Below are 13,127 nucleotides of genomic sequence, written 5' to 3'. Positions count from 1 at the left end.
ATTGGTGAGACCAGCAAAACACATGAGGAAATCAGAAATCTGTTATTTAGAAGCTAAGAGGTTAGTGACTTACTACTGTGCATTCACACATTGCATCACCATTCAAAGCTGATTCAGAAATTAAGCAATGCACCTTCACTGGAGAGGAAATGAACTGAGATATATCTAACCGTCCAGTTACCAGAGAGGGCTGAAAATCATACACTGAAGCAACTGTTACTGTTCTTGCTGTTCCACAAATTCTGACCACCCCAGCTGAGAAGGGGAGGTGGGGGGAAGCGTTGTTGTACGGCAGTATGGAATGATAGGGAAATTACTTTCATCTGCAGCCAAAATTGTTTTTCTTATTGGCCTTTTCAGAAATGCTGATGTCTTTCTTATCAGAATGCTCCAGCTTTGTTGCTAATTGATTGAACTTTGAATATTTTGTTTGCCCTGTGGCTCTTACCTTCCGTGCCCTGCCCCTTCCTTAACTTGAAAGCTGCTTTCAGTTCTGCAAGCGTGTTTTGAGAGGCTGAGGGATGTCCCAAATATTCAATGAATTGAGACACATGACTTCCCTGTAAATACAGTGGGAGAATATAAGGAACTCTCAGTTGCCTAGTACTGCAATTTGTCCAGCAAAATTGCATCCCTGACTAAGAATTGTTTTGTTTTGTCAGAGACTGTGTCTCCGTATAGGTAACACATAACTCAGCAGTTCCTATCACAGCGCTGTGACCTTCTTATAGTTGGCTGATATGTGGAGAAGAACCCTTGCCTTGCCGATTCAGCAGAACCTGTGGACTATGGGTTTGAAACCTGTGATTTCTGTCTCTTCTGGAAAAAGACACAGGTTTTGAAGCTGTCACCTGGGGCAATCCATGCAGATCATCCAGGGTCTAAACTTAGGGTCAGTCTGTCAAGGGATTTCAGAAGTTCATCTAAGCTTCTAATGTTGTTTGCTGTGCAGATGTCTGGTGTAAGTGTTATGAGAAGGTGTTTTAGTTACAGCTGTGGTTAAGATGCTTAAGAGGATACAAAAACATCATTCAGTTTTGCTTCACATAAAAATCGAGCTCTGACAGACCCATATAATCTCTGTATGGCATGGTTACAAAAGGTGACGTTACCAAGGAATAACTTACAACAATATTGTGGCAACACTGTTTATACAGTATAAAGTAGTATGTCTGTATACATAGTGCAAATGTTTTATTACATCCTTGACACTTTTAAGTATGGTTATCAAATATTTCTTCCTCTAGACAAACATGATGGCAAGGAAATGCCCTTTGCTGATGTGGTGGCTTGTGATTTTCTTGTCTGGCATGAATTAATTAAATGGCAAATGACTTGCCCACTACTATCAGTATGTCAATATAAGGAGACTCCATCTGTCTGAATAAATGGAAGCAGGTGATGATGCAAAACTGTATGAAGAAATTCATAACATGGAAAAGACGAACAGATTTTTTTTTCTTCCTGATTTAAACATAAAAACAAGCAAGTTTATAATGAAATTAGGAGATGACAAATTCAAAACTGACACCAAATTGATTTCTGCGCTACGTATAATTAAATCATGAAATTTACTGTCACAGGATGTCATGCAGCCAAGAATTTTACTTGATAGCACAAAAAGCCATTATATGGTAAATAAAGCAATCTAGTTTCATGTAATATTTATAAAATAGAAGAAATATTGAACTGTCTACTTCAGATTTTATAGCAGTATCAAAATTATTTAATGCATACTATTGGGATCAGAAGATCTTATTACTGCACTTTTATATTTTCCCCAGAGTGCTGGTGCTGGATGTTCTCTGAGATGAGAATCTGAGGTAGATTAATATCAGGTCAGACTTGGTGTAGCAGTTTCTGTTTTCTTATGTCAATTAACTTTTAGTAAATAACCAGTCTGACTACTTCTGCCTTTTATCAGATCTTAAGAGTTTCTTGCTTGGTACAATATAAGTCTGGTAAGGAAATCAGATGGGTAAAGCTAGAGATGGCCATTGCCTGTTAAAATGATTATTGGTCTTGCACAGTTCTCAACTGGACTGAAGTAGGTGCTGGATTTTTTAAGTTGGTAATAGAGTCGACACTTCATAGCAGAGGTATTTTCAGCTCCCACTTTTTAGCCAGAAATGGACAATATATTAAAATTTATACAGGTTTCCTAACCTTGTATCTTCTTTAATTCTTTGTTCTTGCTTTCCTTCTCTTCATTAATTAATTTGCCTCTGTTTGAGCTGTGCTTCTCCATTTGGGTATCCTGCCCTTTACAGTCTTTTCAACATCTCTGCTGAGCAAGCTAGGTTAGTTCAACTCATTTTAGCAACTGATATTTTCACTGTGTTCTTCTTGAAATATTACACTGATAAAATTCTAAGAATAGCCATACTGGGACAGACTAAAGGGCAAGCACACACATTGCTTCTGCATGATACTCTCCCAGCTTCCAACCATTGTCAGCTCAGTTTCTACATAGCTATTTATTTATATGTAGTACATTGCTCTTCCTTAAACTTGTGTAATCCCCATCTGAATCCATTTCAATTTTACTGTCTCCAACAAGGAGCAAGGAGTTCACCCACCCATGAGGGGCTACCATCTTTATTTTGTTCTGACCTGGCTTCTCCTAGTTTCAGTAAATCCTCCCAAAATTGTTGTATTGGAAGGGAGAGTAAACAAAACTGATGCTCTTCCACTCAGTCCAGGCTGCCAATGATTGCAAAAACCTTTAATCCTCCCTACCCCTCACCGTTTCTTTTGTAAAGACTTCTAGCTTACTCGGTTGTTCCTTATATTGAAAGCATTTCATACCTTTCATCACCTTTGTTATTGTACTCTTACCCTTTCCCAGTTCTACGTTCTTTCTGAGATGTCCCACTTTTGGTCTAAGCCAAAATATACAAAAGCTTGCACTTGCTCCATTTCACAGTGGTGTCCGTGAGGTCATATGCTAAAATGAAAGTGGAAGGAGAAAAAGTACTGGCATAGACGAACAAGCTGGCGTATCCATACACTTTAATGATCCTTATGGCTCTGACAGCAATTGGCTTTGGCATGCTGAAAGCAAACGGGTCAACCTGCTGGATAATCACAACTGTACGGCTATGACAAGAGCTCATCCTGCTTTCCTCCTCACCAACTGGCCACTCAGGGCCTTCTTCACACATTTTTACGTGTGCTAGCCATTTCTCTCTATGCTGAATACACTAGCTTTTTAAATGTTACTGATTCGTGGAAGAACTCTACAACTCAAAGCAAATGAGTTATAAAGCAGGTATGTGGTTTATTTCGGCGCCGGGCGCATGCAGGATAGCTCCCAAAGGCATGCACACCCTAATGTGGCAACTTGCTTTGGTTATATGCAGTAAAGAGTTACATACACATGAAGTTTCCCAATACGCCTATACATATTCATAACCTATCCCCACTTTGTATTAAAATTAGCTCCAAGAAGTCATTTCCATAAACTCCTCCCGTCTGCGCTTGCGCAGTGCCTTCTGGTGGTGGGCGTCGGGGGGTCGTGGGGATGAATGTTGATAACTCTTCTTCATCACCACTAGTTGAGCCCCTGCCTTTGTACAGACTCAGCTGCTCCTTGGCTCTTGTCCAAACCACAAGGTCGGTCTCAGCTGGTTTTTGAGACAGGTTCCCCATTTTTGTCAGGAAACATCCTCTGTGGGGCCCTGAGAGTCCTTGTTTGGGTTAATTTGCACAGTAGGAAGCAAAGACACACGGCAACATCTATTTTTAATGCAATTAAGCAAGCCCCCATTCTTCCATTCCTGGCTTTAGCGATAACAACTCTTTTATTCAGAAATCATTAATGGGATTAAGCAAGCCCGCATTCTTCTATCCCTGTCTTCATTACAATCTGTTTAGACATCTTCTTGCTTTTATCGTGAAACACCAGTCCTCTAACAAGCACTGTGAAACTTCCTGGGTAAGAACGAGAGGCTCGGTTGCGAAGATGTTGAAGTAAGAACGAACTCGGCGCCTGGCCGGAGGCGGGGCCGTAGCACAGGCTGCGCGCCCCTCGGGCCGCGGCCCCGAGCCAGGCACTACAGCTCCCGTGCTGCCGAGCGGCGGCGCGGCGCGGCGCGCACAGCCCGCTGGGGGCGGCGCCGTGCGCGGGGGCCGTCGCCAATGGCGGCCAGCGGAGGAGGGCGGGGGGGCGGCTGACGGGAGCTGCCGCCGCCGCTGCCGCCGGTCGCGCCCATTCATCGCCGCCGCCTTGCCCGGCCCCGGCCTCGGCCTGCGCGGGGCTCCGCGGCGCCATGGAGGCGCTGATCCCCGTCATCAACAAGCTGCAGGACGTCTTCAACACGGTGGGGGCCGACATCATCCAGCTGCCGCAGATCGTGGTGGTGGGCACGCAGGTGAGGCGGGGCCGGGCCGCCGCGGGGGGCAAAGTCGAGGCGTCCCCGGGGCCGCCGCCGCCGCCAAGGGCACGGCCGGGGACGCCCGGGGACACCGGGGCCGCCTCTCGGGAGGCCTCCGCGGCCCGGGCCCGGCCGAGAGCCGCGTCCTGCCGGCCCGAAGGGGCTGGCGGTGCCCCGCGGCCGGACTCCGGGCGCAGAACGCCTCCGGCGGGGCCGCGACGGCCGCGGGGGGCACCGAAAATGAGACGTTAAACTCTGCTAAAACCCGAGGTTACCGGGTCCGTGCGTTCCGGTGGGATTGGCGGCGGCTGTTGGATGTCACGCCGGCAGCGCTGCCCCCGGGTTTCCCCTGGGACCTGGCGCACGCAGAGCCGGCGGTTGCAGCACGGGCACGGCGCTGAGGCCTGGCGGAGGCGTGCTCGGAGGCAGCCGCGCTGTGCAGCTGGCTGGAAGGCGCTCGGCTCCAGCAAGGCTTTGCCGGTAGATACCACATACGTTCAGTGACTTTAGGGCCCTCGCTTTATAAAACACACCAGCAACACTTGCGCAGGGGCAGAGACTTTGCGCTGCTATCTTATATTAGGTGCTTGCTGCTTCTGCGGCTCACAGGAGGCCGTTGCTTCGTGAAAGCTTCTAACCTCTTTTACATTAGCAATCACATAGGTAAGAGTTTTCTATTTATTTATTTTTTTGTTAGTTTATTTCTGTAACAGAAAGGCACAAAGCAGAGATGCGGTATCTCCATATGTGAAATTGATAGAAATATTCATTTCTGTTTCACTCTGAAATATCTTGAAATGTCATTTTATTTTTGAATTACCATCTTTTGTAACAACTTTATGCTAGTTAACTTTTCAAAGGCACATATAGCACACGATGAACATTAAGACTATGCTGACGTGCATTTGACTTGAATAGTCTACCCAACAGTCTACCCATCAGTATTAATACCCCTTTGGCGCTATCTTCAATATGCTCATAAAAACCCTTTAATAAAGTAAACTGACGCTATATCTTTCTCCAGACCAAAGCAAAGGCCTTTATAGATTTGTGGTGGTTTTACCTTGCTGGGCAGCTGAACTCCAACATAACCGCTCTCTCCCTGTATGGGCTGCCGCAGGGAAAGTTTACTCCATCCCAGCCAGACCCAGTACACGACTGCAGGAACATGTATAGCAAAATGTTTGGGAAATTGTACCTTGGTTTTGTTTGTTTCAGCTGGGGTTCAGGCACTGTGGTCAGGCACTGGAACGGCCTGCCCATGGAGGTGGTGGAGTCACTGTCCCCGGCGGTGTTCAAGAAGCGCCTGGACGAGGTGCTACGAGATATGATTCACTAGCTTAGTGGGTAGTACTGGTGATAGGAGGACGGTTGGACTAGGTGATCTTGTAGGTCCTTTCCAACCTGGTGTTTCCGTGGTTTTCTATGATTCTATGTTCTTGAAAGATATAATCGTCTTTATGGACGTAGTAATTCTGTAGATATTTTGTGCAATTATTTTATATTTAAAACAAAATATTATTGTTTTATTGATTTGAAGTTAGTTTATTGTAGAGCAGGTTTCTGGAGATGTCTCAAATACGTCCTTAGAGCTGATAGTTTTGCTTCTGGCAGTTTGCTTCAACTTTTTTTTTTTTTTTTAATGTGCCATTTAACAGTCTTGTTTCTGGAGTTATTTTTGGTTGTGCTATGCGACTGCAAGGTTTTTTCCCACAGTTGATTTCTTTATAGCTTACCGGCATATGCAGTCCTTACTTTTTGTACTTTGTCTAGCATTCACAGACAGCTTTAAATTTTGCATCTCCATTTTCCTTTGTGGAAAACAAATGCTATCACTTAAGATTTCTGTAGCTGTCTGATTTTTCTTTTCTTGAATGACCTTTCTGTGTATTCAGTGGGGAAAATGAAAATGTGGGGTTTTAATAACTTTTGTTGTTCATTTTTCTTACCTGTGTTCTGTATCTCTTTTCTACCCTTTTATCATGTTTAGTGCTTATGTCTGTCTTCATTTTTCATTTGTTTCAGCTTTTGTGCCCCAAATTAATTCTTTCTCTTCTAGCATTTGTAGAGTTAGAAACTGCTTATAATCCTTAATTTCTTTGAATGCTTTGGTTTTTATTGAAGTGTCCTAGTTTTTCATTTTTCTAGGTAGATTTTGGTGCTAATTACAAAATATTTCTTAGTAAATGTTAGACTTGTGGATGGACTCTTGCCCTTCTTCTGGCAGTGTTCCTGTGACCTGGTTATCTGAGAATTCCTTCGCATTTTCTGCCAAAATACTGCACGAGTCATTTCTGTACCCCAGTACGGAGTTTGTTAAGAATATTGAAGACTGCTGCTGATAGAACTGGCAGGACACCCTCCCACTGCCAACTTTGTATGGCTATTTTAGTGCTTTCTGCCATTCCCAGATAGGGAAGTGCCTTTTTTTTTTTCCTCATTCAGTATTTCAGTTGCCTTTTTACAACTGCATTGTTGAAATGCAAAACAATGTCCAGGCTGGGAATACCAGATAAACAATATTTGTGCAGTAATACAGTAGTACCCAGCCTTCTAATGTGTTTTTTACAAGTGCTTTGCTTTGTGGTCCATACCTGTAAAGGATAACAAGTGCTTCAACCAAACCCATTAACACTATAATAAAAGAAGGGAAGAAAAGTTTAGTTATGACCTCTTGTATGTTAAGAGCACGTAGGTATTATTACAGAAATGAAGTACCTATGGTACAGAAGTGGGCGTCACTTTTAGAATGAAATAAATAATAAAAGACACAATAATAAACTCTGTGCCTGGAGATGTGTAGAATTGGATTCCCCCCCCCTTTTTTTTCCCAAGTCATTCATTCTTGGTGTCTGTTTTGTGTTTTTAGAAGTCATTGACCTAGATATGTACAAACTTGAGTGTTAGGAGAACTCCTTTGCTACAAAACTAATACTGACAGTGGTAAAAAAAAGAAGAGTTGCACTTTGTAGTGTTGGTTTTAATAGAGACTTCATAGTGAAATTGATTTAGCAACCAACTGAAATTCAAGAAGGGATTTTTAAATAACCTTTCAGGTGTACGTGTATGTACTACTGTTGCTCAGTCTTCAGTTAATGCTATTTTTGGGGCTTCAAACGGGGAAGAGTAGTTTACAGCATTTAACGTGGTTTGTTCTGTTGGATGCTTCCATCTGAAGGAGCTGTTAATTAGGCTCTGTGATCGGCCCGGAGATGAACGTAACATTTATTTCTTTTTTCGCTGTTTGGAGTAAGTGTCGTGCTTCGTATTTCAACACTAAACCAAATCTTGTTACAGAGGAAGGCTTCTTGATCTAACAACGTGAGCATTTGAATATGTACAACTGCATACGCAGATAGACTGAACAGTTAGGATGGTAATTGCCACATCAAGAAGCTGACAGCAATGGGAAGCTAGTGTATGGTCCTGGCTAATGAGATGAGGAGGAAAATGCACTGGATGCTTATCAAGGCATCTGGTTTTTAGCTTTGTAATCTTAAAATTCAGATGCCCTACAGAGCTTTGTTGTCTTTTCCCTGGAGAAGTGGGACTTTAAGCCTCTGGAGCTTGTTCATCCACTGGTGCATCCTGCTTGGTGGTGGTGAAAAGCTGGTTTTAGGTGAAGGAGACTTTATCCTGTATGAAATGACCAGGAAAACAACAAGCACCTCTCCTGTGAAGAAAGGCTGAGAGACCTGGGGCTGTTCGGCCTAAAGAAGAGAAGGCTCGGGGGTGCCCTCGTTGGAACTTTTTGGTACTTAAAGGGGGCTTATAAAGAAGAGGGACAGTGACTCTTGGCTCAAACAGATAATGACAGGATGAGGGGGAGTGGTTTTAAACTAATAGAGGGGAGATTTAGGTGAAGATTAGGAAGAAATTCTTTACTATGGGGGCGGTGAGGCACTGGCACAGGCTGCCCAGAGAAGCTGTGGCTGCCCCATCCCTGGAGGTGTCCAAGGCCAGGCTGGATGGGGCTTTGGGCAGCCTGGGCTGGTGGGAGGTGTCCCTGCCCGTGGCAGCGGGGTGGGAGCTCCCGTTCTCTATAATAGCTCCACACAAAGCTCAGGCCAGGAATGGCCTTTTCTTTTTTTTTTTTATTTTTTTCTTTGTTCCAGTGGTCTTTCCTGGGATTTGGAGGCAAAGGTCTTCTGCCTTACCGTTGTGAAAGGGGGTGTAACTAGAACATAGCTTCAGTGCTGGCTGGGGAGAGCTCGTTTTTCTTTCAGCTGTTTTGCAAACTTTTTTTTTGGTGTTGTCTTCCCTCTTTGCCTCTTTGGTTGTTTTGGTATCTGACATGCACTGCGTCTAGTCCTGGGCATAACAGTTTCCCATTTTGCCATCCCTTCCTCCTGTCAAATCTCGCTCTGACTGTTCTGGTGTGTGTTTCAAACAAGCAGCAAAGTGAAGCTGACATTAATTAGCTGTTTACTTACGCCAGGAATACTATAAACTTTGCTGCTAAAGCTGAACAGTGCAAACAGCAGTTGGTGTTGGGCTGTTTCTTTTCTCTGGTGGGCCCTGTCAGTCTCTGAGCAGCTCCTTTGTAGGTCTTGAAAGCTGCTTTGACTGGAGGCATGCTGACCTTTACACTGCGTCCACCTGCAGGCTTTATACATAAATAAAATCATGGCTCTAAGAACAGTGTGATTTCCTCATTCTGATTCAGTCCCTCCAGTTTTTAAATGTGAAACCGATGTGTTGTTTGCAAGCTCCCAGTTACTGTGGAGGAAAGGACACAATTGGAGAAGAATCTGAAAAAATTGGTATTTTTCCCCCAAGTTTTGTATGCTTGCTGCCAGGGTTCTCTTCAGCTTGTGCTTGGTAACTGTATTTCTTTGAGAACCCCTATTTTAATTAAAAAGGATGTAACTTGTATCTTGCCCACAGGGAATAGTGCAAGGGAAGCATGTTTTCAGGAAAACAAAGGCGAAGAGCGATTAAAGAAACAAGCCCTGGCAAATGCCTTTCAGAATCTGGGCAGAAAAACCCTGTGTAGTTCTTGGAGAAGATTTCTTTATATAGTAGCCAGTAGGTTCACTGGCTGCTTCTTACTTGAAGGTACAAATTGGCTTTGTTTTTGCTTTATTTTATTGGAAAAAAAAATAATACTGTAAGTGATAATACGTAAATCCAGTCTGTACTGCATATAAATGTGGATCTTTAAATATCACAGTTCCCTGAAATAACTTCTCTAAGTTTGGTGTTGGTTGTTTCCAATTAAATGAGGTATTTTTGTCTCAAGCGAAGTATTGGAGGACATTGGGAATTGATGTATTGAGAAATAATGCAACTGCAAATCCTCTGTGGATTTGTTACTGTTTGATGTGTGTTTACAGCTAGATGTGGTGTAAATACAGGATTCCTGAACAATTTTGGCTGAGCTGTGTAAGGGAGACCTCAGTAAAAACACATTAGCTTATATTTCTCAATAATAGGATTGGAATTTGGCAAGCCAGATATGTATGCATTGCTGAGAGAATAATTTAGCCAGCCAGACTTCTGTAATTATTTCTTGTATGACAGAAATGATTGCTGCCGTTTTGTCTCAGACATCAAGGTAGATACATTGCTCTTCGTAAGAAAATTCTTCAGGAGCTGTTATATCTCATGGGGAAGCAAAACCTCTCCTGCTTCCCCATTCCTTGCTGTCATTCTCAAATGTTGGTGATGAAGAAGTCATGGGGACTACCGGCCTTGCTGCCTTAATTCTTTACTTGTGCCTTCCTGCAGTCAATCTGCATTGTGTTGCAGGAGTTCTTTGCAGTTTTTTCCTGTTTGATTAGGTAATGGAAAATGTATCAGTTGGTCCTGTCAGAAGGACTGGACTTCCTCAGAGCGGGTTGGCTTATTCACTGAGCTGGGTGGGGAGTGCTGTGAGACGTGGGACAGTGAAGCTCAAATGACTTGGGGTGCCTTTAGGAACAACCTCCTTGGAGCACGAAGCGGTAGTCTGTGCACACGGTCGGGAAAACGAGCAGGCAGATAAGGAGAGCGGTGTGGAGGAGACTCAGAACTGAGCGTTGGAGTAGAAGACTCACACGGGAGGTAGGAGAGAGGACAAGCTCCTTTGTGCTGCCTCCATATGTGAGGATGGTATTAGGAGAGCCAAGGTTCGGCTAGAGCTGAAACTGGCAAGGAACATCAAGGGCAACAAGAGCAGCTTCTTGTTGCATCGCAGTGATAGAAGGAAGGAAAGAAACAAGGGAAACACGGGCAGGCTGCTGCTGTGACCGGTGATTTAGCGACAGTGGGTATGGACAAGGCTGAGGCACTTTCTTTGCCTTGGTCTTTACCAGCAGAGACACAGCAGCTAGGCCTTTGTACCTGTAGGTGGGACTCAAAGAGGAGAGGAGCTATCAGTAGGGGGGAGGATTGGGTCAGGGCTCTTTTGGCCATGGAGAATGTGTCTTGGTGTTCTGTGCGTAGGGAGCAAGCCCTCTAAAACTAGGACTGCTCGTTAGGTCACTGTGGGCTTAGAAATAGGATGAGAAAGCCAGGGAAGGGAATGTTTGGGATAAATACGGATGGCTCTTCATAGCGTTACTTGAAAATGTTCAATACAGAATCTTTTCTGTTTGGCTTGTCAGCAGCCCTGAGGTGTCTCTGAAAGGAACAACTCCCGCTGCGGAGGCGGCTGGACAAAGTCATGCCCTGCTATCTGCCTCGTCTGAATTCCTGACAAGTGTGGCTGGCCAGGCAGCACGGTGCAAAGGGATTTTTCTCAAAGGAATTAATGTAATGGATGGGAGAAAATGTGTACGGATACTTCAGAAGTGCACACAAATGAAGTAAGCAGGGACAAGTAAATATGAAATGGAGATTGGGGAGGCAGAAACGGGATAGTTAGGACCTGTAACAAGTAGGAATGCTGGCTTCTTGGGAGTGGATCACAGTTCTGACAGATCTCAGCTCTTTAGTTTGTGAGCAAGTGCTCAGTCATTTCCCTGTTGTTGTCCTTCATCCTTGATCTAGGTTAATCTGAAGATGATGTTGACAAGAATGAAGACGTAACTGTTCAGGAGGCAGTAAGAACGCTGATAAGATTTACATCATATGCACTGTGTATTCAAATAAAACATTTCTTAAGTCCCTGTGTGCGTCCCCCCTTCTTACGTTTGTACTTCTAGGAAAAATAGTTTTGCTATCCATCGAACTGGATGAGACTGATGGGTAACAGAGCAGAGCGTTACACACTTGGCAATGGAGGTGTGACACAATGGCTAAAAAAGCAACAGACAGCAAGGTGTTCCTGCATTTACCTTTATTTCTGGATAATCTATATAAAGTTCCTCTAGTCATTATTACTTACAGATATTTCAAATTAGGATCAGGTCAGAGTCTGGAAGAAAGCCTGACTGATGTGCCACAAAAGACTGAAATTTGTTAATCTTTTTGTGGACTTGGTATTTCAGTCCTTGCTTCAAATCATGACAGTAGTTCCAGTGAGATGACAAAACAAGCATGATGCTGGTCTAAATTCATCCCTAAAAATTCTGTAGTACCCTTAGTCATAAGTACTGGTCCCTGCCCACATTCGTTGTATGAAGGGTTGGCTGAACTGAATTTGTGTTCTGAGCAGACCCCATATCCCTCGCTTCCTCCCACTGGCAGAGAAAGATCAGGGTTGTGTTTACTGCTTTTCTTGCCGGATAATTCTTGATAATGGATGTATATAGGATCCAGATTAAGGAGTGCATCATTAGATACTCTATTATGTTCCAAGAGCAGATTGCTTTAATAAGGAAACATAACGCAATTAGAAACAAATTTCCTGATGTGTGGAGTATTGCAGTGTCTCATCTAATGTATGACTTTACATTTGTCAGTTATTAAACCACTGCAGAGGATCCAGATAATTCGTTTTACATCTGAAAGTACCTGGGCTGTGGGAGTGGCGTAGGACATCATGTTCTTGTTCCATGTGTAGTTTGTCGTAGAATCACAGAAGGGTTTGATTGGAAGGGACCTGAAAGCCCACCCAGTCCCACCCCCCTGCTGTGGGCAGGGACACCTCCCACCAGCCCAGGCTGCCCAAAGCCCCATCCAGCCTGGCCTTGAGCACCTCCAGGGATGGGGCAGCCACAGCTTCTCTGGGCAGCCTGTGCCAGTGCCTCACCATCCTCTGAGTGAAGAATTTCTTCGGTCTAATCTAAATCTCCCCTCTTTTAGGTTAAAACCATTACCCTTTGTCCTATCACTACACTCCCTGACCAGGAGTCCCTCCCCAGCTTTCCTGCAGGCCCCTTTAGGCACTGGAAGGCCGCTGTAAGGTCTCCCCGGGGCCTTCCCTTCTCCAGGCTGAGCAACCCCAGCTCCCTCAGCCTGTCTCCATAGGAGGGGTGCTCCAGCCCTCTGATCAGCCCCGTGGCCTCCTCTGGAGCCACTCCCACAGCTCCGTGTCCTTGTGCTGGGGGCCCCAGAGCAGAACGTGGGGCCCCAGGGGGGGCCTCACGAGAGCAGAGCAAAGGGGCAGAATCCCCTCACTTGCCCTGCTGGCCTCGCTGCTTTTGATACCGCTCAGGATACGGTTGGCTTCCTGGGCTACAAATGTGCACTTCCAGTTCACATCCAATTTTTAATCCACCAGTATCTCTTAAGTCCTCTGCTGGGCTGCTCTCAGTCCAGTCATTGCCCAGCCTGCATTCATTTTTGGCATTGCCCTGACCCAAGTGTAGGACCTTGCACTTGGCCTCGCTGAACTTCATGAGGTTTGCAGGAGCCCACTTCTCTGGCCTGTCCAGGTCCCTGTGG

General features: G+C 44.7%; 1 protein-coding gene across 4 annotated transcripts in view; it reads left to right on the top strand.

The window, feature by feature from the left end:
• Positions 1–4,096: 4,096 nt before the first annotated feature.
• DNM1L (dynamin 1 like) overlaps positions 4,097–13,127 on the top strand; it is a 37,432-nt gene continuing 28,401 nt past the window's right edge. For 2 of the 4 annotated variants that reach the window (XM_080553619.1, XM_080553616.1), the window contains exon 1: positions 4,100–4,373. In XM_080553619.1, the coding sequence (XP_080409745.1) occupies positions 4,272–4,373 (102 nt within the window). In that variant the 5' untranslated portion in view covers positions 4,100–4,271. Of the gene's footprint in view, positions 4,374–13,127 lie in introns of all 4 variants that reach the window. The other 2 variants (XM_080553617.1, XM_080553618.1) reach the window with 2 other exon arrangements.

The sequence above is a fragment of the Anser brachyrhynchus genome, assembly GCF_964034855.1.
Source record: "Anser brachyrhynchus genome assembly, chromosome: 1".
NCBI lineage: Eukaryota > Metazoa > Chordata > Aves > Anseriformes > Anatidae > Anser > Anser brachyrhynchus.
Note: the sequence above shows the minus strand (reverse complement) of the source record. Positions and strands in the feature narration are given on the sequence as shown.